Raw genomic sequence first — 22,613 nt, 5'->3', positions numbered from 1 at the left:
TCTGAAAAAATCAACATGAAAATGAAAACATTGAGACCTGATTTAAACAAGAGTCACTTTATTTCATAAATAAAATTTTTAAAAAAAATCACAACATTTAGAGTAAACTTTAGTGTTTTTCTTATGCTCATGAACTTTATGTAAAAACCCAAAAGTGATGAATGTGAAGGTAAGTTTCCCATACTACTACTGGGGTTCATACCAGCAGGTGAACACAGACCTGTGGATTACCGAACAGATAACTGAACAAAAGCTTTGAACACAGAACCTATTTAGTCTGGAGGCTGTTAGAACACAAGACACAGCATGAAAGGAAAAATAAAGTGAAAAATAATAGGCATCCCTTCAAGGGAAAAAAAAACAAAAACTTTTAAAAAGTTAGTAAACATTTTTACTCCAAGTCTTTTGATTTTGTTTTAACTAAGAGTATTTCGTATTAGTCGTGAAAGTTCAATGTCAAGTGCAGGGTCAATGGAGAATTTTTACATATGCCAACATGTTAAAATTAAAATAAAATTAAAACACAGAGCACTGTAAAAGCAGTCAAGAAAACCCCAAACTCAGAAAACTAAAAAGAGCAGCTTCCCACCAAGTTGACACATCTGCAGTTTATGGTTATGTTCACCGGCAAATAGCTGATGGGAACAAGCTTTCTTTTTAAAATATGGAGAACTCAAAACTAAAACGATCACCTCCTGGCTTTTAGTGACTTTTTTTTTGTTGTTGTTGTTGTTTTTTGAAATGTAAAGTAAAAGCATCACACAATGGTTGAACGGCTTTAAACAGAAATGCTATACTGGTGTTCTAATGTTTAATACCGAAATTGGTAGAGGCATAGGGATAACAGAAAAGAATAGAACCACCCTTGGCCATTTACAGCACGATATTCCAAACAACTCTTTCAGCCTAATAAACTTTCTCGTCCATCTGTACTCCAGAGTTTTCAGACTGAAATCTTTTGCATAACAATTTGGCAACAATGACAGAATAATAAAGCAATACTGTTTGAAAACCGATCAGCAGGAAGGGAAGAGCAGAGAAAATTCACAGGATTAGCATACAGACAAGGCCCAGAAAGCTTCTAGGTGCTGGTCAAACACCTTTATGGTCCACTATCAATAACTTAAGAAATTCCTAGTTTAATTTTCAAAAAGCTTTCAGATCAACACATTTTTAATTCCTGAATCAGAATCCATTAAGCCCCCAGTAGCCACTCTTGGTTCAATCATGACTTGAAAAGACCCAACATTAGTTCAACTCTAACACCACAGTTTTTGTATGCGCTTCCTGAAAGCGTTTACTCCTGCTCTGCTTGTTTTTTTTCTTCTTGGTTTCCTATTAAGCATACCACCATCATCAGAAGAAATCTGGCTCAAATCAACACTACAACTGCAGAGTTCTGTTCCTGAAGCTCCCAAGATAACTGACCTCTATGGTCACATGTGGACCAAAAGTAATGCTTCTGACAGCCTGGCCCCCAGATGCCATACACAGCAAGTGCAAATACATGAATTAACCAGGCATGCACACAGAATAGATACCATGCCATCTTGGTGCTGATTAAAGCGTACTACGAAGTACTGCACAATAAAATAAACACATCTGTGCCAGTTCATGTCAATGGCCATAAAAGCTCATGATTCCTGAGGACTAGGCCTATAAAGCACAAGTATAGAAATGGGGAGCTACTTGTCATACCGTTTAATACTAAAGATGTAGGATTTCTTCAGATTTCTACACCCTCTTTTGCAAAGTAGTGTTCCAGCTCACCCAGCTTTTCAATGAGAAGCAAGTCTAGTTCTGCATCCCCCTGGCTGGATGCTTTGCGGCCTCGTGTCCGATTCATTTTCAGTTTGACTCCAGCCCGATTCCGTCGCTTTCGGGGAACCGTGAAATCTTGGAAGTCGAGGACTCTCTTCCGTTTCTGCTGACCAATGCAAACCAAGATACCATTTTTCTCTTTTGGCTCTTCAAAGATCGTTTCAAGACTCCTAAAAACACAGGAAGTACAAAAGAAATAACTACTTGAGAGTGCACATTAATCGCTTTCTGCTCGGTTCACATGTGGTTTCCCTTCTAGACAGTATCAGCCTGGCTGAAAAAAATGCCAAATGGCACAAAGATAAATAATAGCTTAAGATACACTCTGTCCTAACCGTAAACATACTGTAATATGCCAAGTAAATAAGGCTTCATCAAATTAAATATACAATACAATAAGCAATTGATAACTGTCCAGTACTTGGTGGTAATTTAACATCAATAAAAACACCAACAATGTCCTCCCATACCTATGACCTAACTTACACCCGAACTCTGTGCCAATTACATTCATGCTGCCTTCAGTCCATTGAGACCTTTTGTAATATAAACTTGACCTACAGAGTATTTTACAGACCTATTGGATGGTGGGGACTTGTAGTTTTTGTTTGTGTAGATTTCCTCTAAACTGAATTCCTTTTTCTTTAATCTACAAAAAGAACAAAAAAAAAAAAAAAGCACAGTTAACCAATAGTTGAGTCATATCCGGTACAAGTACAAATAAATAGGGAGATGTCTAGCATCCACTGATCTATCTGCAAATAACACTTAATCCAAACACGAGGTTGCAGTGGTCCAGAAGGTATGTAGCACCACTCAGTGCAAGGCAGGAACCAATACTGCATCATGCTGCCAGTGCCACTCATCATTGCTCGGTTTAAACATTGACCCACCTGTTTGCATATCATTCCAAAGCTTTTCAAATATGCAACCCAGTGTTACTTTTACCAGTAAACATAATAAAATTACTTGCAACCCTCCAATGTAGGCAAATTGAAAAGTAGTTCAAATTTCTCAAAATGAATAAATATCATAACATAGAGACTCTGGGCAACTCAGACAAAACAAATTACGGCAAATTCTAGTTTCACACCATTTTCACATCAAAAGGCAGAAACCTCTCAAATTCCTACATTACAGTGATGAGGCATCTCCTCTATGTGAAAGAGGCTCTGGGAAAAACATTTGAAAACGGCTGTAATTTAAAAAATAAAATACATTACCAATATTGTAATTCCACACCAGATATGCAGCATGCTGCTTTTATATCGATTAGTTTTGTTCATCTTTTTCTTGAAGTGTAAGTCTTGACTGCACTGTCGATTTAGGACGTTTTGTTTGACTGGCCAGCCCCAATGGAGGATAAGAAACTCAGTCTAACTAAAGGAATATTTCTGGGATGCTGACTGTGGCCTCTCATTTTGAAATACATTCACGTCACTAGAGCCCTGTTATTACCTTTGATGTGCTTCTCCCTCTGAGAATAATTCAGAACCAAAACTAAGACAGATAAATAGCTGTATTTCAAGATTTTAAAATTCTAAAATTCTCAAACCTAACCTTAAATCCTAATAATAAAACTTTGCTGTTAAGCAACTAATACTCACATGTCAAGCAGGCTTTAGATAAACCATCACTGTGGTTTAATGAGAACATTGTGTTTCAATAAATACATTTAAATAAGAGTTTTTATGTCGTTACAAAGTTGCATGTTTACTGAACTGCACTAAACATTTCAAAAGTATAATCTACATTGAATGCTCTGATTGATATTCTAGATTATGAAAAGAAGAAAAGAAACAAATTTAGAAGCCTTGGTCAGAAAATAGCTGACCTCACCAATTAAAAAAAAATCAAATCTGATAGAAGTCCACTTCATTGAATTGCCAATGATATTTCAAAGGTAACCGATGCTCGACTATTAATGAAATAAACAGGATTTAGAGCTAACTGTCCCCAACTACACAGAGATTTCCAATTTCCATTTTTCTTCTTTCTAACATTATAGATAAAACTCTTAAAATCTTAAAAGTTACTCACCAAAAAAATTACAGTCTAGCCGCCACCTTACTCAATGTATATAAAGTATGTTGCACAATAGTATTTTACAGAAAATATAACTATTGAAATAGTACAAATTGTGTGAAAAAATTAAGATTGGGAAAGTAAAACATTTTTGCTTATAAATCTTTTGTCAAATGCTTAAAAAAGAGAAAGATTACCAAGTCTAGTGAACAACAAACAGGATTTTTTTTTTCATGAAAAATTGTCAAGTGGTTAATAGTTTTAAATGTTTAATATAACTTCGATACACAATCCCACATTTACATTCTGAAACATAAAATTACTGTGAAAAACATGACTTTTACCTCTTTGGTTTTGGAAGCCCCATAGGGGTTAAGCTGTTATCCGGTTTAGGGATGGCTCTTCGAATGCGGATTTGGGAAACTCTTGTTTTTTGCCCACCCTGATTGCCAAGTGTCTTGTCAAGAGGTCTCTCCTGTTAGCAAAATATGATTAAAAATCAACTGATCAACCCATTATCTATTTTCCTTCTTTCTGATCAGGTCAGAGTTACAGGGTAATGCGTCCTAGCTTTGCAGGAACTTGTGGTCAGTGGTTGACAAGACTCAAAGACAGTCACATCCATCCATCCATCCATCCATAGACAGTCACAGAAAGACATTTTCAGATACCTATCAGTATATTTCTGGATTTTGGAAACAGAATGCCAAGAGACAGACAACAGAAACAAAGTGAACACCACTCTTAAACTCTATGACAAGTGTCAGGCAATCAAATGAACAGCATGACTCAGGAAATAAATTAACGGCAAAACAACAAACACAATCAACTGAAACAGAAAGCCACAAAAGTTATTATGCCCTCACTAACATACACTTCACAGTCTCTAATCCTTCCAATTAAATGTGGATTCTTTCTTCAGATTGAGAAATCATTTGGAAACTAATTTCAGAAGAACGTTAAAATGCTTATTTCTGGTTTGTTTTTTCCTTGATCCATAAGCAAAACAACTTCAGTAAGCTCACATTTAACCGGCGTAGGCTTTTAGTTTCAGGATCCCAGCATTAGTCTTTCCTTGTAGAACTCCACAAACACAAACTTTAAACCAATAAGGTGGACCTCAAAACTGACCGACATTAAAGAATCATTTGCTAACTCAGCTATATATCTTTCTTAAGTAGTTATAAATGAAGCTCCAAGGCCAGGGAACAGGAAGCATGTGAATCCACTGATTTGACAGTAAACAAGATTTATTAAAAAGGCCACTTGAGGACAAAAGTAACATATGATTCTTAAAAAGCATAACTAGGTAATAAAGACTAACAGATTTCCATTTCTCAAAACAAACACATAAGGAGTTTTATATGTTGTCAGCTTCTCACCTCTTCCTGTTGCTCACAGGCACAAGACTCTAAATCAGAAACGGCCACAGGAGCAGGAAATACTGCCGAGATGCAGTCTTGAGGGTCAGTAGTGGAACATTCAATGCAAAGAAAAGGCAGACTGGATGTCGTAGGTGGGGCTGAAGGTAATGTCAACTTGTCAGTCTTGCCTGGGAGAGCAAAGATGGAGGTAGCCAGAGGGTCCGGCAGAGGCAGTAACTGTGCGAGACATGACTCACTCTGGTAAGTGGAGTCCACATTCTGAACCAGACTTCAGGGGAGAAGAGACAACACAGAAATTAATAAAATAAAAAAAAAAAGAAAGAAAAAAAACACCTTTGCTCCTCATAGTATACAACAATAAGGTGTCCAAAGATTTCAACTCATGGGTTATGTTTTTTCATAAAGATGAAAACTAATTATATTTTATTTATATTAGCTAAATGATCTACTTCAGAGAACAGATCCCAGAGTACAAATGTAATTGCACCCCCCTCCCTCCATTATTTCCAATACAAAGGTGGTTAATTTACTAATTTATTAATGTTTGGATCCACGTACAAGTGTTTTTGGGATTCAGTTATTCTTCACTAGCCAATTTTTGTTTATAGAGATATATAAATTTACATTTAAATAACTAAATTTACTGTCACTTTGTTCAAACTGTATCATTTTAACAGTCAAAATGTTTTTTGTTTTAAAAAAGATCTTAAATTACTGAATATTGTAGTGTGTAACAGTGCATAATGAAATTGTCCTTCTACATTCATTAGTGATATTAATGTCTTATGAGAACAGACAGGGTAAGCCAAATTTAGAAACCCTAATGTCTTCTGAACCGCTGATTACTGTATTAAGCTTAGAAATCACGAGCAAACCAGTCTGCTCAAAAGAAAACATTTATATAAACTACCATTCAAATCCAGAAAAATGTTATATATATTAAAGGAATACTCCACCAAAAATGATATTTGAAATTTTACTCACCCCATGTAGGTTGTAGTGGTGGCCAAAAAAAATTTTAAATCTCATGTTTTAAGGGAGAAATTAAACGCTTAACGTTCAAACTCAACGCTCTACAGTGACAAACAATATTAAAAAAGACGGTTGTAGGGAGTGGGGATTCTCACGGAATTCTTGCAGCATAATCCACTCATTAAATATCCATTTGAATGGTCAAAAAGCACAAAATGTGTGCATTTCTTCTTCTTACATTGGATGTAATCAGGGAAGACATCATTCCCACAATGCTTTGTATTTGAATTAAAGATTAGTTTCTTCACTAGTGACTTTCAATTCAAACACAATATTATATGATCTTTTTTTTTTCTCCCCCCCCCCCCACATTTACTTTTTTCACATTGTTTTAGACTGTATAGCGCTGGTCACCGATCAATCATGTTGAGATAAAATATTCCAATATTTAATTTTTCCATGAAAACATGGGATTAAAATTTTTTTCCTGGCCTTCACTACAAGCTAAGTGGGGTAAGTAACATTTAAAAAATATATATTTTGGGTGGTATATATTTTGGGTAGAGTATTCCTTTAATGCAGATGTCCTAAAAATGCACACTTCCTTTTATCTAAAAGGGAAACCATACCTAAAAGGTACTGCGCTTCCCTTGAGATTTTCAGATGCAAACGGTCCAAGCTATAAGACGCTCCACTGTACTTTTTATCCTTTGCAAAATAAAAACCCTGCTTATTTGAGGAAACATCACACTAAAAACTACTTCAAGCCATTGATACAGTGTGACATTGCCAAACCCAAATGACGATAAAGTCTTACACTAAACACATTTAAACTAAACAGATTTTTTTTATGTTTGGCTACACACAAAAATTGTCTTTTTTGTTGGAGTTTCTAAGGGAAAAAAAAAAACAAAGTGGGATCCAAACAAGCAAATCTACAGGATATACAAAGGCAAATGGTCAATATGTGAGGAAGAGGAACTACCTATGAAAAAGGAAAATGGGTATAGGATTGCACAGTACTGTACAGTAAAATAAGCAAAGCTAAAGCAAATAAATGAAAGGTTCCCTATGCATGAAGCTGTGCAACAGGCACTTGAAGTTTTTTTTGCAGATGGCGACAAATAAAACCTGGAGAATTCTGTTTTATTACTCCTTTTCAAAAATGACAACCCACCTTAAAAGCCTCCAGCCAGAACAAAACAGGCTGTGCTCTTATGGTCAGAAAAACTGACCTTTTATTTTATGAACTTATTGTTGTATTGTTCTAAATTGCCTTTGATCTGTAAGCTAAACGATTGTAACTTAAGGGGAATGATTGGGGTTTGAAGTGCACCTTAACAATGGTCTCCATTGTTTCCTATGTGGGAAAAGATGGGAGTAGATTCATACCTGGTGGCATGGATCGTGGACTATCTTACATACAGACCTCAGTATGTGTGTCTTGGGAACTGCAGGTCTGACATTGTGGTCAGCAACACAGGAGCGCCGCAGAGGACTGTACTTTCTCCGGTCCTGTTCAGCCTATATACATCAGACTTCCAATACAACTCGGAGGCCTGCCACATGCAAAAGTTCGCTGACGACTCTGCTATCGTGGGCTGCATCAGGCATGGGCAGGAAGAGGAGTATAGGAACCTAATCAATGACTTTGTTAAATGGTGCGACTCAAACCACCTACAACTGAACACCAGCAAAACCAAGGAGCTGGTGGTGGATTTTAGAAGGACCAGGCCCCTCACGGACCCCGTGATCATCAGAGGTGACTGTGTGCAGAGGGTACAGACCTATAAATACCTGGGAGTGCAGCTGGATGATAAATTGGACTGAAGTGCCAATACTGATGCTCTGTGTAAGAAAGGACAGAGTCGACTATACTTCCTTAGAAGGCTGGCGTCCTTCAACATCTGCAATAAGATGCTGCAGATGTTCTATCAGACAGTTGTGGCGACCGCCCTCTTCTACGCAGTGGTGTGCTGGGGAAGCAGCATAAAGAAGAGGGACGCCTCACGCCTGGACAAGCTGGTGAGGAAGGCAGGCTCTATTGTAGGCATGGAGCTGGTCAGTTTGACATCTGTGGCGGAGCGACACGCAATGAGCAGACTCCTGTCAATAATGGAGAATCCACTGCATCCACTCAACAGGATCATCTCCAGACAGAGGAGAAGCTTCAGCGACAGACTGCTGTCAATGTCCTGCTCCACTGACAGAATGAGGAGATCGTTCCTCCCCCACACTATGCGACTCTTCAATTCCACCCGGGGGGGTAAACGTTAAAACTATACAAAGTTATTGTCTGTCTATATACCTGCATTGTTATCACTCTTTAATTTAATACTGTTCTTTATCAGTATGCTGCTGCTGGAGTATGTGAATTTCCCCTTGGGATTAATAAAGTATGTATGTATGTATGTATGTATGTATGTATGTATGTATCTATCTATCTATCTATCTATCTATCTATCTATCTATCTATGTGAAAAAAATGACCCTGCTATGCATTTTTTCCCACTGCAAGTTTCACTTTTTTGTTTCATATTAGCAATGGGAACAGAATTCATGAAAAAAATCACCGCGATAAATTTAAATTCACAAACTTCTTTAAAAAAAAAGAAAAAAAAAAAAAAAGAAAATGATATGCAGGTTGAGTAGTAAGTCTTGCTAAGTTTACCCAATTCACCCCCCTTTTAAAACATCCACAGTAATCTCTCTCTGAATTTCACAGACATTCACAATTTCAAGTCCCTAAATCCTTAGTCCAATGTAGCCATTATCTTACCTGGTGAAACCACACTTGGCAGGAAGAATTTCTCTTTGCATTTTTGCTCCAAACATTTCAGGGGAGGGACTTGCATAGCTGTTGAGAAATTAGAATTAGAGGACATGGATAGTTAGGAGAAATTAGCAGCATTACAGCAGCAATTGACTTTTTTTGGTGCTTATGTTGTACTTCAAACTCAAAACTGAAACTGTAAACAGGGTAAAATGAGATGGGCCCTCTTAAGATAGCAACCAAGTGTGAAACTTTAGTTCTCATGTAACCATCTTTTAACATTCACAATTGTGAAAGATGCTGAGTATATTGGGAGAAGGATGCTAAGGATAGAGTGGCCAGGGAAGAGGAAGGCCTAATAGAAAGTTTATAAATGTGGTGAGAGAGGACATGTAGGTGAATGGTGTAACAGAACAAGATGGAGAGAACAAGAAGACAAGGAAAAAGATGATCTGCTGTGGCAACCCCTAATGAGAGCAGCCAAAAGAAGAAGATGATACTATAGATTCAGGTATGCGGGGCATTGTTAAGATCACAAGGAGTATAATTGAAAACAGCATTCATACTGCACAAAATGGGGTCTTTAGGCCAAAATAAAAGTAGCACTTCTTAAAAGGTGTACCATTACAGAAAACCACTTTAATCCAACCAGGCACACACGGCAGTGGCACCAAAATCCAGAAAGATGTCACATTCATACTATATGAGGGAAGGCAGCTTGGCACATGAAAAGTACAGGAAGGTACCGTATGGCCACGCAAGGAATGAAAGCACAAAAATCTGCAGGAAGCAGAAATAGAAAGCGAAGTCAGTAAACATCCTTATTGAAAGTAACATCCCCAGTTATGCAGCTGACAAGGAATCAGAAGTGGGATGACTCGCTGAATTACCCCACCCAACATGTAGCATTAACAAAGAAAAAGCACCCTGTTAGCATATTCAGCATCATCATTATATACTTTTTTTTTTTTTTACATAAATAAAGTACGGGCTTCCTTGATTCCACTGCACCTTTGTGGCCACATGGGAGCCTTGAACCTGGCAACAAGGTAGGGTGTGACTACGGATGAAGCTTGTTGTTACTTAAAATATATCAACATATGCGTGTGTCTGTGACTTAGGATCTGAAGCAAATAACTCAAATTACTTGGCGTTTGAAGTTGCATCATACACAGACTAGTGCATAAATGACAAGAAGAGTACATTCAGCCAAAAACCTGAACAATTAATTGTATGAAAGGACTTTTCCCTGTCCCGGCTACTTTAGGCAGTGGGTTTTCTGAAGAAGGGGCCCGAGTTGCCTGGAAAGCTTGCATATTGTAATCTTTTTAGTTAGCCAATAAAAGGTGTAATTTTTGCTTGACTTCTCACTACATTCATAATGGCTAACACGGTACAACACCCTAATACTTCCTCCCCTGGTAAAGTTTTATAGATGCCAGTTCACAAACTGGCCTGGACTGGGAGTGACTTGCTGCTAGGGCACCGTCTTGTGACAAACCCCCTGACACACAGGGATGCTGGATTAATCTGTCTTTGTGTGAAGTCTGCACGTGACCCCCACATTCACTTTGGCTTACTCTGGGGACTCCAGATTTATTCTCATATGCTCAGTTACTCAAACTGTGCCAGACAGCTGTACACGTGGGTACTGCTCAGTTCCAGTTGCGTGAGGTCCTACCCAATCTCAGAAAACAGACAAATGAAGGCATGCATTGCATGTTCTTCTTAATGTTAAGTTACCGTCAACTTTAAAGGGTGAATAGTTTTAATGTATACAATAACAGGGAGGTAATGAATGTCCAAGTAAGCTTTCTTTTTCCTTTTTTAACCACAACAGCAGCATTGGGGCGCCAAATGTGAAAGTGTCGCGGTTCTGCACAGACAAAATGTAAGGATAACAAAACATACTTTTTCCCAGAAAAAAACACAGAATTCACATTTTTGCTAAAGAAACCTCAATATTTAACTTTAACAGATTAGAGAACTACATAATTTTCCTCATCTCCACATTCCAATGTAGTTAGGATGCTTCTAATCAGAAACAATTTTGTTCAATTAGCGTATTATAGAGTTTACTTGTAACAACCCTTTCTGTGCAATTCAATTTGATGCCACTCTTCAAGGTTTCTTCTTGCCTTATCTAAAATTTTCTACTGCTCGTCTCCCCACCTGCTCTTGGCAAGCCCTATCACACAACAACCCAAATTATAGCTGCACACATCTCCTACTAAAGTTTTCTTGTTAATTACAAAATAACAGTCAACGATACTGAAAACATTGTGTTATGAACTCCAAACCAAGATTTTGGCACCGTTACATCTCTAATGATCATGGAATGCTTGTTTCACATTTTTTACATTACAATGGCTATTAAACCAAAAGCTCACAATGTGTTGTTGAATACTGACACAAAAACAATTATTCAAAACTTTTCAGGTTTTCTAATGAAGGCCACAACTCTAAAGAGTTCTATAGTATTAACAGATATTTGTACACAAAGATAATGAATAAAAAAAAATCAAAATTAAGGAAACTATAGTATTACCCAAAGTAAAACAATTGTGCCTCTTTACAAAAAAAGCAGGTTATATTTTTGAAAACATACCTGTAGTCAGGATCTAGACTAATCATAATGGAGGATTCAGCTGGCGAAGATCTTAGTGGCCGACTACTCCAGGAAGCTATGATCCTGGCCAATGCGCTGCGCAAAGGGAGCACTGGACTCTGATGGGAATGGGCCCTTGGTGTGAATGCTCTGGTTCTCTCCTCAAAACGAGGGAGTAAGTGTTTTTGGAGGGCCAGTTGTTGGCTCCCCATACACCGCTGCCTGGTCCAAATACGGTAACACGCAGGAGAAAACAGAGCTAGAATGGTATGTAGTCCAAATCTGGAGAATGGTGAATTACTTGTCCACTGAGTTCTTGTAGGTATAACACAGTTGAGTTTCTCCTTCTCCACTTCACTGCTTTCTACGTATGTAAACGAAACTGGAGACAGGGTTCTCTTTGATGCAGGCCCATCTCCAGAGCAGAAGACTGCATTAATATCAGGGATAAGAACAGAAATGGTCCACTCTGAAGATGAAGATAGGGAAGGTGACTGGGATGTCCCATCAGTAAGCATCAAGGACTTTTCCTGCAGAGGGACAGCTTCAAAGGACAACAACGAAGACAAACATTCTACCTTGAAATGCAATGAAAAGGGGAAGACAGGTGTTGTGAAGGCCCCTGAAGGCTTCCAAAGACCAGGCTTAGACAAGGACATCTGTGAGAAGTCAGAAGTGTTGCTAACTAGAGAATGCCTCATCTTGAGGCTTCGAGAACTTCTACGTAAAAAAGGGGCCACATGACAAAATTGATTATCCCAGTTTTGTTGTAACTCCTTGCTTGAGCAAGGCAATAGATCGGCTGCTCTGCAGTTCAGGCTTCTGACGCCTTTGTAAGGAGCAGTCTTTGATGACCATCTCCAGAGCCTAGCAACATTTTTAGGGCCATCTACAGGGACTAGACTGCTAGCTACCTTGGAGAGCCTCATTAGCAGGGGCTCCTTAAGAGTTCTACATCTCTGTTTACTGAACACAGTTAAACAGGTCAGTTGTGAGATGGATCCTGTGTTCTGGGAAGAAGAAACAGTCTGCTCTAATGACACTGCTGGTTTTGCATTAAGAACAGTCATTGCCTTAAAAGTGCTTTTTGTTTTGCTTGGATATAATCGAGGCAGGTTTTCAAAAGGACCCCTTGTAAAGCCTGCAGTGTTCACATTGTTCAGCCTCTGAAGATCTTTTAATGGATCTACAGCTTGCACTCCAGCCTTGCACCTTCTTTTTGGTTGCACTCTTAGCTCCACAGGACACTTTTTCCTTATTTGGCCCCGGGTTTGTTTATGTTTAACATCCCCAGTGGATGGTGGCAGCAGTTTGGGGTGCTTCAATGGGGAGAAAAACCGTGCATTCTGTAAAGGGTCAAAAATGGATGGACAGTACTTTGGCATTAAACCACGGTCCATTTTACATGGCAGTTTCAAATGTGTATCTGGGAATGTTTGTGGCAAAGCAGTACCTGATTCACATAAAGTTGCTTCAGCCAATCTTGGATTATCAGGAAGTTTGTCGCCTGATGCAGGTGTTTCAGACACAGGCTCTAAAAATGCAGCAGATCTTTCAAAACATCCTGAATGCTGCTGCACACTTTCACTGGAAGGCACAACAGGATTAGGGCTAGAGGCATCATCCATAACTGCTTGACATATACCATCAGAAAACACTAAATCCTGAACCAACTCGGCTCCTCTTAAAGCTGCCTCTCTTTCACTACAGGGGACAGAACAAAATTCTGAGGATTGGTGATGTTCCTCAACAACAGTGTGCTTTTCCACTTCATCCACACCCATCTTTAAGTGCTCAAAAGCCACCCCAGAGACTGTTAACTGTTCCTTGCTACAGTTTACACTTCCAACATCATTTTTGTCACCAGGCACTATATCCATCTTATCTTCAGTGGAGGCAGAGCTCTTTTCCATAGTTGGAAATAAAATAATGGGCTCTTCTAATGAAGAAACATTTTGAACATCAATAACCAGCTTATCACACTTTGTATCCGCAATTGTTTGACAAATCTCTTCTTCAGAATTGACATTCCCATCTGGATGCTCATGCTGAAAAGGTAAATTGTGTTCTAAAATGGATTCCACCTTTCTGGAAGTGTCAGAAACATTTTGAACATCAATAACCAGCCTATCACACTTTGTATCTGCAAATGTTTGACAAATCTCTTCTTCAGAATTGACATTCCCATCTGGATGCTCATGCTGAAAAGGTAAATTGTGTTCTAAAATGGATTCCACCTTTCTGGAAGTGTCACTGCTATGTTCAAACAGGGAGGCTGTATCAGAAGATGGTAGCAATTCTTGATCCATCTCCTGTGAACACTGAAAATCTTGTGAAGGATCACAATCAAGGGTGAACTGGTCCACCTCTTCTTTAACAGACGTGTCCTGCTGTGGGGTCTCTTTGCAGAAGGACAGCAGCTCTTTGTACAGCTCACCTTCCTCTGATATTACGACACACACAATCTCTTCATTCATCTCATTCTGGATAAGAACCTCCAGCATCTCCTGCTCTTCCATTTCAGCACTACCCAATTTTTCAACTGCAAGCCCATCACTGCTTTCATCAGCGAGCTCACTCTCATATGTGAAGCATGTTTCCACCTCTGTATGTTGTTGAAAAGGAGTCCCATCTGCTTGGCAGGATAGCTGTGTGCCATTCAAGAGGTTCCCTTCCTCAAGATACACAACCTCCGGACAGCTTTCCAGTGGTACTTCACACATCTCTTCAAATATAACCTCTTCACTAAGAAGTGATGGCCCAGGGAAGGCCAAATCTGTGCTTTCCTCTTGTAACTTTGAAAGACTATCTGCTGCACATGAAAATGTCATTTCCTCCTCATCCATGTGGTGAGAAGATGCAAAAGTACTTGCACTGCAGACCATACTATGCTCACCAGGAGGCAGAGCGGGCTCCAGAGGTCTGCCATGCTGATCTGACTGAAGAGCACAAAATGTACCTGACAAGCCCACTGGAACACTTGTATCCGAAGGCACCCTAAGATTTAAATTACATTGTAAACAGTAAGTATGGTCTAGGCGCAAGCTCTCGGCATCTTTCAAATCAAGCCTTTCTGAGGAGCTTTCTACCTCCTCTGCTGTGCTACCATCAGAACTCCGAGGTGCACTACAGTCCAACCTTTCTATCTCTGCAGCCAAACTGGAATTGGAGGGCAGATTAGAAGACCCTGGAACCTCACCACATAAAATGCCTACATGCTGAATCAAAGGAAAAGAGAAATCATGATCCTTTTGGACTTGATTACTGTGAAGACATACTTGTCCCGAAAGATCACTGCTGTCAGAGTCTACTGCGTCTTTTACCACAGCTGAACAGCTATCATCAGCTGATGTCTGTCCGTAGGTGCTACTTAAGGTATCAGCTTGAAAGGACTTCACATCAAGAGAAGGTTCAATGATCGTGGGCTGCAGACTATCAGTGCTCAACTGTACCGCTGCCTCTCCAGGGATTAAGGATACAAAGCAATTGACCAGATCACTCGACATCTCATTACCCGCTTTGGGTACATCTGTGGGGTCTGTATTAGTTTTTATTTCCTCCAATATTTCATTACTTGAGAATGACTGTGTACTTTCATTTTCAACAGTCAGATTTTCAGGAGTTTGACTGGTGCCATCATCTGCAAAGTTGGAACTACAAGGCCCGCAAATTAAAGTGTTGGAACAACTCGAAACAGCCTTACAGGAACAGTTTTCAACACTGTCATTTGAAGGAACGGATACAATTTTTAGTTCCAAGTCTACAGGTGCTTCCAGGCCTTTCTCTTCAATGAGGCTAAACTGTGTGTTATTTACATCCAAACCAGATGCCAGTTGTGACAGCTGTGGCTCCACTCCTATATCTATAAACAAAAAGCAAAAGGGAAAAAAAAAGTGTTATATGGAAATTAAAACTGGATTTAATGCTCCTATGACCAGTTTTAACCTTGACTATAAACAGAAAGTTTAATGCTTTATTAACTGTTATGCCTGTATTCATCTTAAAGAGACGTGCTCTTCCTGGGAAGGAAGTTGAAACGCAGTGTAAAATAAACGTTTGTTCTATTGGCTCATTTGAAATAAGTTTGAGTTGAAACAATAAGGTTTCAGCAACAATGACACCACAAAGTCAAATATAAAAAGTAAGGTTGTGAAGTAAACAGAGGAGTTAAAACCTGATGGCTGAAGATGATATCGCATTAAATTACAACAACACTATTATTTTTTCCTTATTACAAAACTCAATGTTAAGGGATAGCCAGCAAACCAGCATATTTTTTAACTAAGGACAAAAAAAATGTTGAGCCATACCTGTGATGCTGTCCCTGAGACACGTGTTTTCTACATCTTTACTTGTCATGTGCTGGTTTGCTTCAGAATTTTCCTGAAAACAGAATTTCAGAAAATTGAGCTTTCTCACAAGACAAACAGCCCAGGACCAACTTATCCCCTCTACAAAAACTGAGGCCTCAAAGACAAAAGTATAAAATATGAGCAGAAAAGAGAAAAACAAAGTGCTTTCAGCTTTCTCAAGACCACAAGAAGGGCTACAGGGCAGCTCCTGTTCCCGACTTCCTACTGTAGCACTTTACTGGAATAAATATGGTAAGCAGTTCAGCAAAAAGAAGAAATTCACCTCAGACTACTCCTACAAACACACTTCATAGTCAAATCTGAATGAGGTAGAATGTCTAAATTATGGAGCGGCCCAGTGTGGCAGCTTGCTTGCAACATGTGTGTAACTAACAAGAGAGAAAATGTAGCCTGAAGTCAAAAATGTTTCTGACCTAAGTGTTAAAAAAAATAAATAAATAAATAAAATTAAAAAATCCAATTCACATAGTGGAAAAATGTCGTAGCCGTCAATTTATCCACAAATACTGTTTTGAGATACAAGCCATTGAACCAGTGCAACACACACATTTGTCATCAGAAAATAAATGGATAATGTTCCTAATATAAATAAGCTGGTTGTTATAAATATGGTTATAATCACTGATCATTAGAAAGAATAAATAACAAGCAACAAAAGAGAATGCATGCTGAAAAATCCAAAAGAAGCTTGGTATGCTGCTAAACGCCTGGCAATATATACAATGCCTTTACATTTTGTGTACATAGAACATTAAAGAAACAGTTAAATGGCAGATCCAAAAAATACACCTTTATTTTGAGTGGCCCAAGCAGGTGATCTGCAATCACAAAAGAACAACTAAATTCTATACCCACAACAATGGTGCCACTGTCCAATCTCTGAATCAATAGTGTCCATTCTTACTCAAAAAAGAACCTTAAATTTGAATCAAAGTTGGCAGGATGTAACACACCCCATTACTTATTCAGCTATAAATGCAACCTGAGGGAATTTTTACATACGAGCAGAGGCTTTTTCAGCAAAGTGGGTTATTATAATGAATATCATCAATCTTGTTTAGAGATTTGATAAATAAAGAAATCTACATCTCTGGATGGTACAATAAATTTGCTCTGTTTTTAGTATAGCCTCACAGTGGTGTGTTTAAACAGGCTGATGATGTCTTTAAGCACAACATTACACACTGCGTTGCCCCTTCTTTGTTGTCCTATTGCTAGTCTACTTCACAAAAGCCCAAAGAATTTACAGAACTTTAGTCCAGTGGCTAACAATAAGGGGTTGGCTCTGCATTACATGGTGCGCCAGTAGGGTGAAATGACCCAACAACCATAAGGGCCCTCAGTATAGCCACCAGTAAGGATGTCACAAGAACCTACTGCATACGTCAGCACCAGGTCAATACCAAAATCCTAAAAACGTAATGGTACAGACGTTATTACATAATTGGTAGTACCAAGTAACTGTCAGTACTGCACTCACACATAACTGCAAAGAAACAACTCTAGAAGGCACAGCAATATGTGAGAAACACTGGAGTAAAAACTACGTATAAAGATAGCTCACAGCGGGGAGTCGCATCAACACATCAAAGAGAATGACAACAGGAGTCATGTCTGGAAATGCTTTATGTTTGAGGCCAGAGAATTTCTTTGCACAATTGTTGATTAAAAAAAAAAAAAAAACGCACACACACAAACCGACGCTATTGTCACTTTTCTGGTCATGAAATGATAGGACCAATCAGATGCAAGTTGCAATTGTTCACCTTGTAGTGCCACAAATTTGTAACAGGAAATAAAGGTAAATTCAATACAGCATCCTATAGACAATATATCTATTTATACAGGAACAGAGCCTTTGCATCCATTCTCTGATCGCATTATGTACGTCTACAGATGGCTGTCTATCCATTTTCTTACCAATTTAGATAGATAGATACTTTATTATTGCATACTCCAGCAGCAGCATACTGATGCAATTCACAGCGATAAAAGGAACTGCTCAATGTGTTAATACCAGAATACAGTAAAAATTACTTAGTGCTTCCAAGCACAAAGCTCAGCAATTAAGCCAGTTAGAACGATGAGCAAATAAGCATATTTCACTGGGAAATACGAATATGCAAATGCTCAAGTTGTATCCATTGTTTGGTTTTTGAAGCCAATCCAATGCTCCCAAGTGAAATCCCTCAAATGTGACAAAGGTAGTGAAACCACACATCGTACACCTCAACAGTACGAGGGCAAATGTCACATTAACTTGCCTGAAGAAGGGGCCTAAGTTGCCTCAAAAGCTTGCATATTGTAGTCTTTTTAGTTAGCCAATAAAAGGTGTTATTTTGCTTGACTTTTCACTAAACACAAACTTGAAATGCAAATCCTAAAGACTGCAGGTATTAAACAGACCAGTTTGGTACAATTGAATGTAAGAACATAAATATGATGACAAATTACTTAGAATATCTGAATACAAGGTATTTATGTCATCATTTATAGAGAAGCAGACTTTCACATTCCTTTAACATATTACGAGGCCACATTAATCATTACAAACAGTTTAATGATCATCTATAAGCCAATAACTTGCTGCAATATACCTGGGCAAAGGAAAAAAACAATTATCTGGTTATGTTTTATGGGCTTAACACAGGAAATATTTAAAGTAGCAGACAGAAATTGAAAATTCAAAAGGCAGCCCACTAAATAAAGCTATTTGCAAACCTCGCTGTGAACTATCTTAATGATTTATAGTACTCCACAAATGTAAATCAACAAGCAGGAAAAAAAAAGCCATAATACACTAGCTGTCAATTTTTTTAAAGAGAGACTAGACCCCACCGGTTCAGTTGTCTGTTCAGCCAGACAGCACGGCGTAGTCAGGCTCTCAGCATCCCCATTCCCATATTCCAGGTTTGACCTGATGCTGCTGCCTCTGCTACTTGTCTCCATGTCATCGGGCAGCAACAAAGAGGTAGGACTGCGTTCGCCTTTCCAGTTCAGATCCACATGCATGATCTCCAGCGTCGTCTCTTCCGCCACATTACAAAAAGGTTCGGTCAAGGAGGCTGGTTGCTGACAAAATGTGACTGCGGCTGTCACAGCCGACTGGGGTGACAATGTGCAGGGCTCAACTGAAAAACTGCTGTCCTGAGGAAGACCTTCTGACTTTTCCAAATAATCAGGTTCAAGGTTGCTGGGACTAAGCACCGATTTATCCGGCAGCAAGGAGACCGTCCCACCTTCTAGGTCAGGGTAGATGCTACAACCAATATTAGAGACAGCAGGTGTGGACATGAATGTTAATGGCTGACCAGCTGCAAGTTCCCCACTCCTGCTTTGCAACCTCATGACTCAGATGCAGCCCTGTACAAAAAAAATAAATAGAGTTATTATTTGACATTAAACCCTTCATCCCTTCAGGTGCTGCCCCCTCACCATTGGGGGTGGGGGTAATGGCAATAGCTTAACAACCAGCAGAGGTATCAGAAGTACCAACCTAATCTACAATAAAGAGGGAGAGATGGAAGCAAAGGCTCTTATCGTGCCCAGAAGGAGAGTACCATTTTTGACTTTACAATGGGGGAGGCTAATAAACAGGCATTGGGACAATTTCCATAATAAAATATACATATATATACAGTATATATATATATATATATATATATTTTTTACAAAAAAATAATGTGACTGTCATTAAAAAGCAACAACATATATAGGGTTGGTCATCACTTTGTTGCGACAACAGGCTACAGCACCCCATGCCAATGTGCTGGAAACAGCAGAAACACAAAAAAGAGGCAATGGCACAAAAAACAATCTCTGTCATACAGCATTCGAGTGCCAGCTTCGATTCTGCACATTTTTCCTGTGTGTTTTCACTAGTTTCTGCGCACAACTTAATTACAAAAGACTATCTGCTTTTTTGTTTTTTTGAGAGCCCCTTTATGTATGTTTGCTGTTAGTGGCAGTCACGGGTCCTTTGTTGAAGTTGTATGAAGAAATTATAATGCAATTTTTAAAGCTTATAATGCTGGCTCGTAATTGTGGAAAGTCGGTCACTGCAAAAGGCGCTATAAAGACCGATTGATAAGTCTAACTATTTCCTGGTTGACATGGCCACAATCTACACTCAAAAAGTGCCTTTTCATTTTTTTTTCCTTTTCGAATTATAAATTAATGAACAGTTTGTTTATATTTACTCGTTGCGAGAAATGAAAACGGAGATGCTAAGAAGCTTGAGTGCAGATAGATTCTGAAAGAGGCGATTTATGATTTGTCCGTTTAAATAACGCAAGTATCAGTTACACTGATCACTTGAAGTATGACGATCGTAAAATTAAAAAGAGAAATAATAACTACAAATTGTTTCGGAAACGCCGGTAAAATCCTTACGCCCTGAGCTTCTTTAACGAGGCGACTCCACGTTTCACCGACGTGAAACGCAAATTTCCCCCAAAAAATTCTTATCGGGGTGTTGGGGGTCGCAGACAGAAAGACCGACGCGCGGCGTTTCTTCACTTCTCCTCTCTCTCCCGTCACATCGGAGCGGTCCGAGCCGCCGTGGACTCTTCAAAACTCGGCACGCTGCCGCCCGCGCGGGGCTCGGACGGCTCCCGTAACGGAACGGGCCCGCTCGCTCTTGCCCCTCCCGTTCATCCCTCGCTCACTCATCCCCCTCCCCCGCCCCGCGATCGCCTCCCTCTCATCCCGCTTACCTCACGTACGCGCCGCTGCCGTCTGTTTCGCTCCAGTCTGCCTCAGCCGGGTGCCGACTGGCTGTGCTCTCAGCTCTCCTACAATCCGCGATCCATCCTCTCATCAGAACCCTGACACTCCGGGTCGTTAGAGCCCCCGCTTCCGGTACTGCGCTCACTACTACCGCCACGCGGACGCGGCCCGCGCGCTCATTGGCCAGTCCGTCTCATAGGGGCGGGAAGAATCGGGGACGGAGAGGCCGCCTCCTATGACAGGCACGTGACCCGCCCAGCTGACTTGCAAAGTCTTTTGCTGAAGAACCGTTGAGAGTGGTGGCATCGGCAGACCTGGGCGGGGCAGGTGGCACCTGCTGATGATGGAGAGGGGGTATTTGAAATAGAATTTAGGGGGCTTCCAGCTAGGCTTGGTTATTGAGAAACATGGAAGGTAATCAAACCAGAAGCTCGGGGATGCCGCCCGAGCATACAGGCTGCCTCAACCTGGAGGAGTCTTATTTCAACATATGGGGGAACACACACTGGATGCCAAGCAAGAGTAATCACCACCAGGAGAGCAGATGTCCTGGCCTGGACCAGACATATAATTTGTGGAGTGCCACTGTTGGGAGAGATTGGACCAGCACACAGGCCATATGTCAACATGAGTGACATGCAATACTTGGGGGTTGGGGGGGCTGACTGGTTCCCATTTTTGAGGTGAGGTCTTCTAGTTGGCAATACATGACATCTGGTCTAAGACAGGACTGGGGAACAGGAAATAAAGCAATTATGTGTGACACAGAGGTTAAGGCTAAACGTCAAACTCTGAGATCATGGGACCAAATTCTGCTTACAGCCATTGTATGACCATGACCATGTCACTTCATCTTTGAACAAAATAATTATAAGCAATTGTATCTTAATGTTCGAAGTCACCATGGATAAAGGCACCTGACACGTAAGTAGTTGCATATTTATTCAGGCAAAAAAATCAGTTAAATAGATAACAACATTCTGTATCCCTATTAATAAAATTCAGGGTCAGGCAAACTGGAGGCCATCCCAGCAACATTTGGCACAAGGCAGGTAACGACCCTGGCCAGGTCCAGTTCATTACAGAAGCCACTCACACTAGAACTGCCAGTTAACCTAACCTGGACGTCATTGGTGATGAAAGAAGAAACCGGGACAGAGGGCCCATGGACAACAATCTGACAGGACATCAGATATGTGAGGTAGCAGAGGTACCCCACTGTGCAATCTACTTGAAAGTATTTTGCAGTTATTAAAACAGTGCTTTAGCTTTATTAGTTTTAGTTGCAAAGTAGACAACACATTTGTGCCTGCCCTTTGCTGGCAATAGATACTCTTTTTTTTTCTTTTTTGTATTGTAGCTGCTTGACATTAGGTTAAGAGTAAGGAACTTGCATAGGGACAGTGCTCTCAAAGTGACTGGGATGGCTTTTGCTTTAAAAGGACTGTTTAACTGTGTGCCTTAACATGGCTCCTGGGCCACACCAAAAGGAAAATGAACCTGTCAGCATAGAACTGGCCTTCTTTTTGTAATGACCACCAGCACCTTCACTTTTTACCTTAAGACCTGCATTGTTCCAGTCCACTTACACTGTGCCTCCTAGGCACCACAGCTTGCTTAATGAATTATTTATCTGTGATTTATGCCACACAGAAGCCCCTTTTGTTATGTTTATAGCACCTGCAGCAAGTTGCCTAAGAATTTTCTTTATCACATTTTAAGTAAATCAGAATTAATTCCCAGTGTTCTTTGTGATTTACTCTTATAAGGTTACTATATGAGAACAGGTCTTCTGAGGTACACAAGTTTCAACATGACATTCTGACTGCTGAATCCGTGCCCAAACACAAATGCCGCCTCAGTGTTGGATATCCAGGCTGAGGCAGACTGCATGGACAGAGCAACAGCCGGCTAGGAAATTAAGGTCA

The 22,613-nt window shown here is 39.8% G+C and overlaps 1 protein-coding gene across 1 annotated transcript; it reads right to left on the bottom strand.

Annotated features, from left to right (window-relative positions):
- Positions 1-41: 41 nt before the first annotated feature.
- wu:fi75a02 (uncharacterized) lies at positions 42-20,839 on the bottom strand. The gene is made up of 10 exons (XM_028825119.2): positions 20,673-20,839; positions 18,796-19,320; positions 15,895-15,967; positions 13,822-15,446; positions 11,585-13,668; positions 8,983-9,060; positions 5,229-5,499; positions 4,191-4,321; positions 2,399-2,470; positions 42-1,991 (listed from the first exon to the last, which is right to left on the bottom strand). Exons 2-10 carry the CDS (start codon positions 19,303-19,305, stop codon positions 1,727-1,729), a joined length of 5,109 nt encoding a protein of 1,702 aa, XP_028680952.2. The 5' UTR covers positions 19,306-19,320; positions 20,673-20,839; the 3' UTR covers positions 42-1,726.
- Between the last annotated feature and the right edge of the window lie 1,774 nt (positions 20,840-22,613).

This window comes from Erpetoichthys calabaricus, chromosome 18, assembly GCF_900747795.2.
Source record: "Erpetoichthys calabaricus chromosome 18, fErpCal1.3, whole genome shotgun sequence".
Lineage (NCBI taxonomy): Eukaryota > Metazoa > Chordata > Cladistia > Polypteriformes > Polypteridae > Erpetoichthys > Erpetoichthys calabaricus.
The sequence above is the reverse complement of the archived record's forward strand: the minus strand, read 5'-3'. Positions and strand labels throughout refer to the sequence as shown.

What these genes read in the sequence shown, in the direction of transcription:
- wu:fi75a02 (XM_028825119.2), bottom strand. Translation starts at nt 19,305, where the DNA reads ATGAGGTTGCAAAGCAGGAGTGGGGAACTTGCAGCTGGTCAGCCATTA. An exon ending in TCTCAGGGACAGCATCACAG is followed by an intron (nt 15,447 to 15,894) that starts GTATGGCTCAAC and finishes TTTTGTTTATAG; the next exon opens with ATATAGGAGTGGAGCCACAG. An exon ending in AAGTCCCCACCATCCAATAG is followed by an intron (nt 1,992 to 2,398) that starts GTCTGTAAAATA and finishes CTGTGTTTTTAG; the next exon opens with GAGTCTTGAAACGATCTTTG.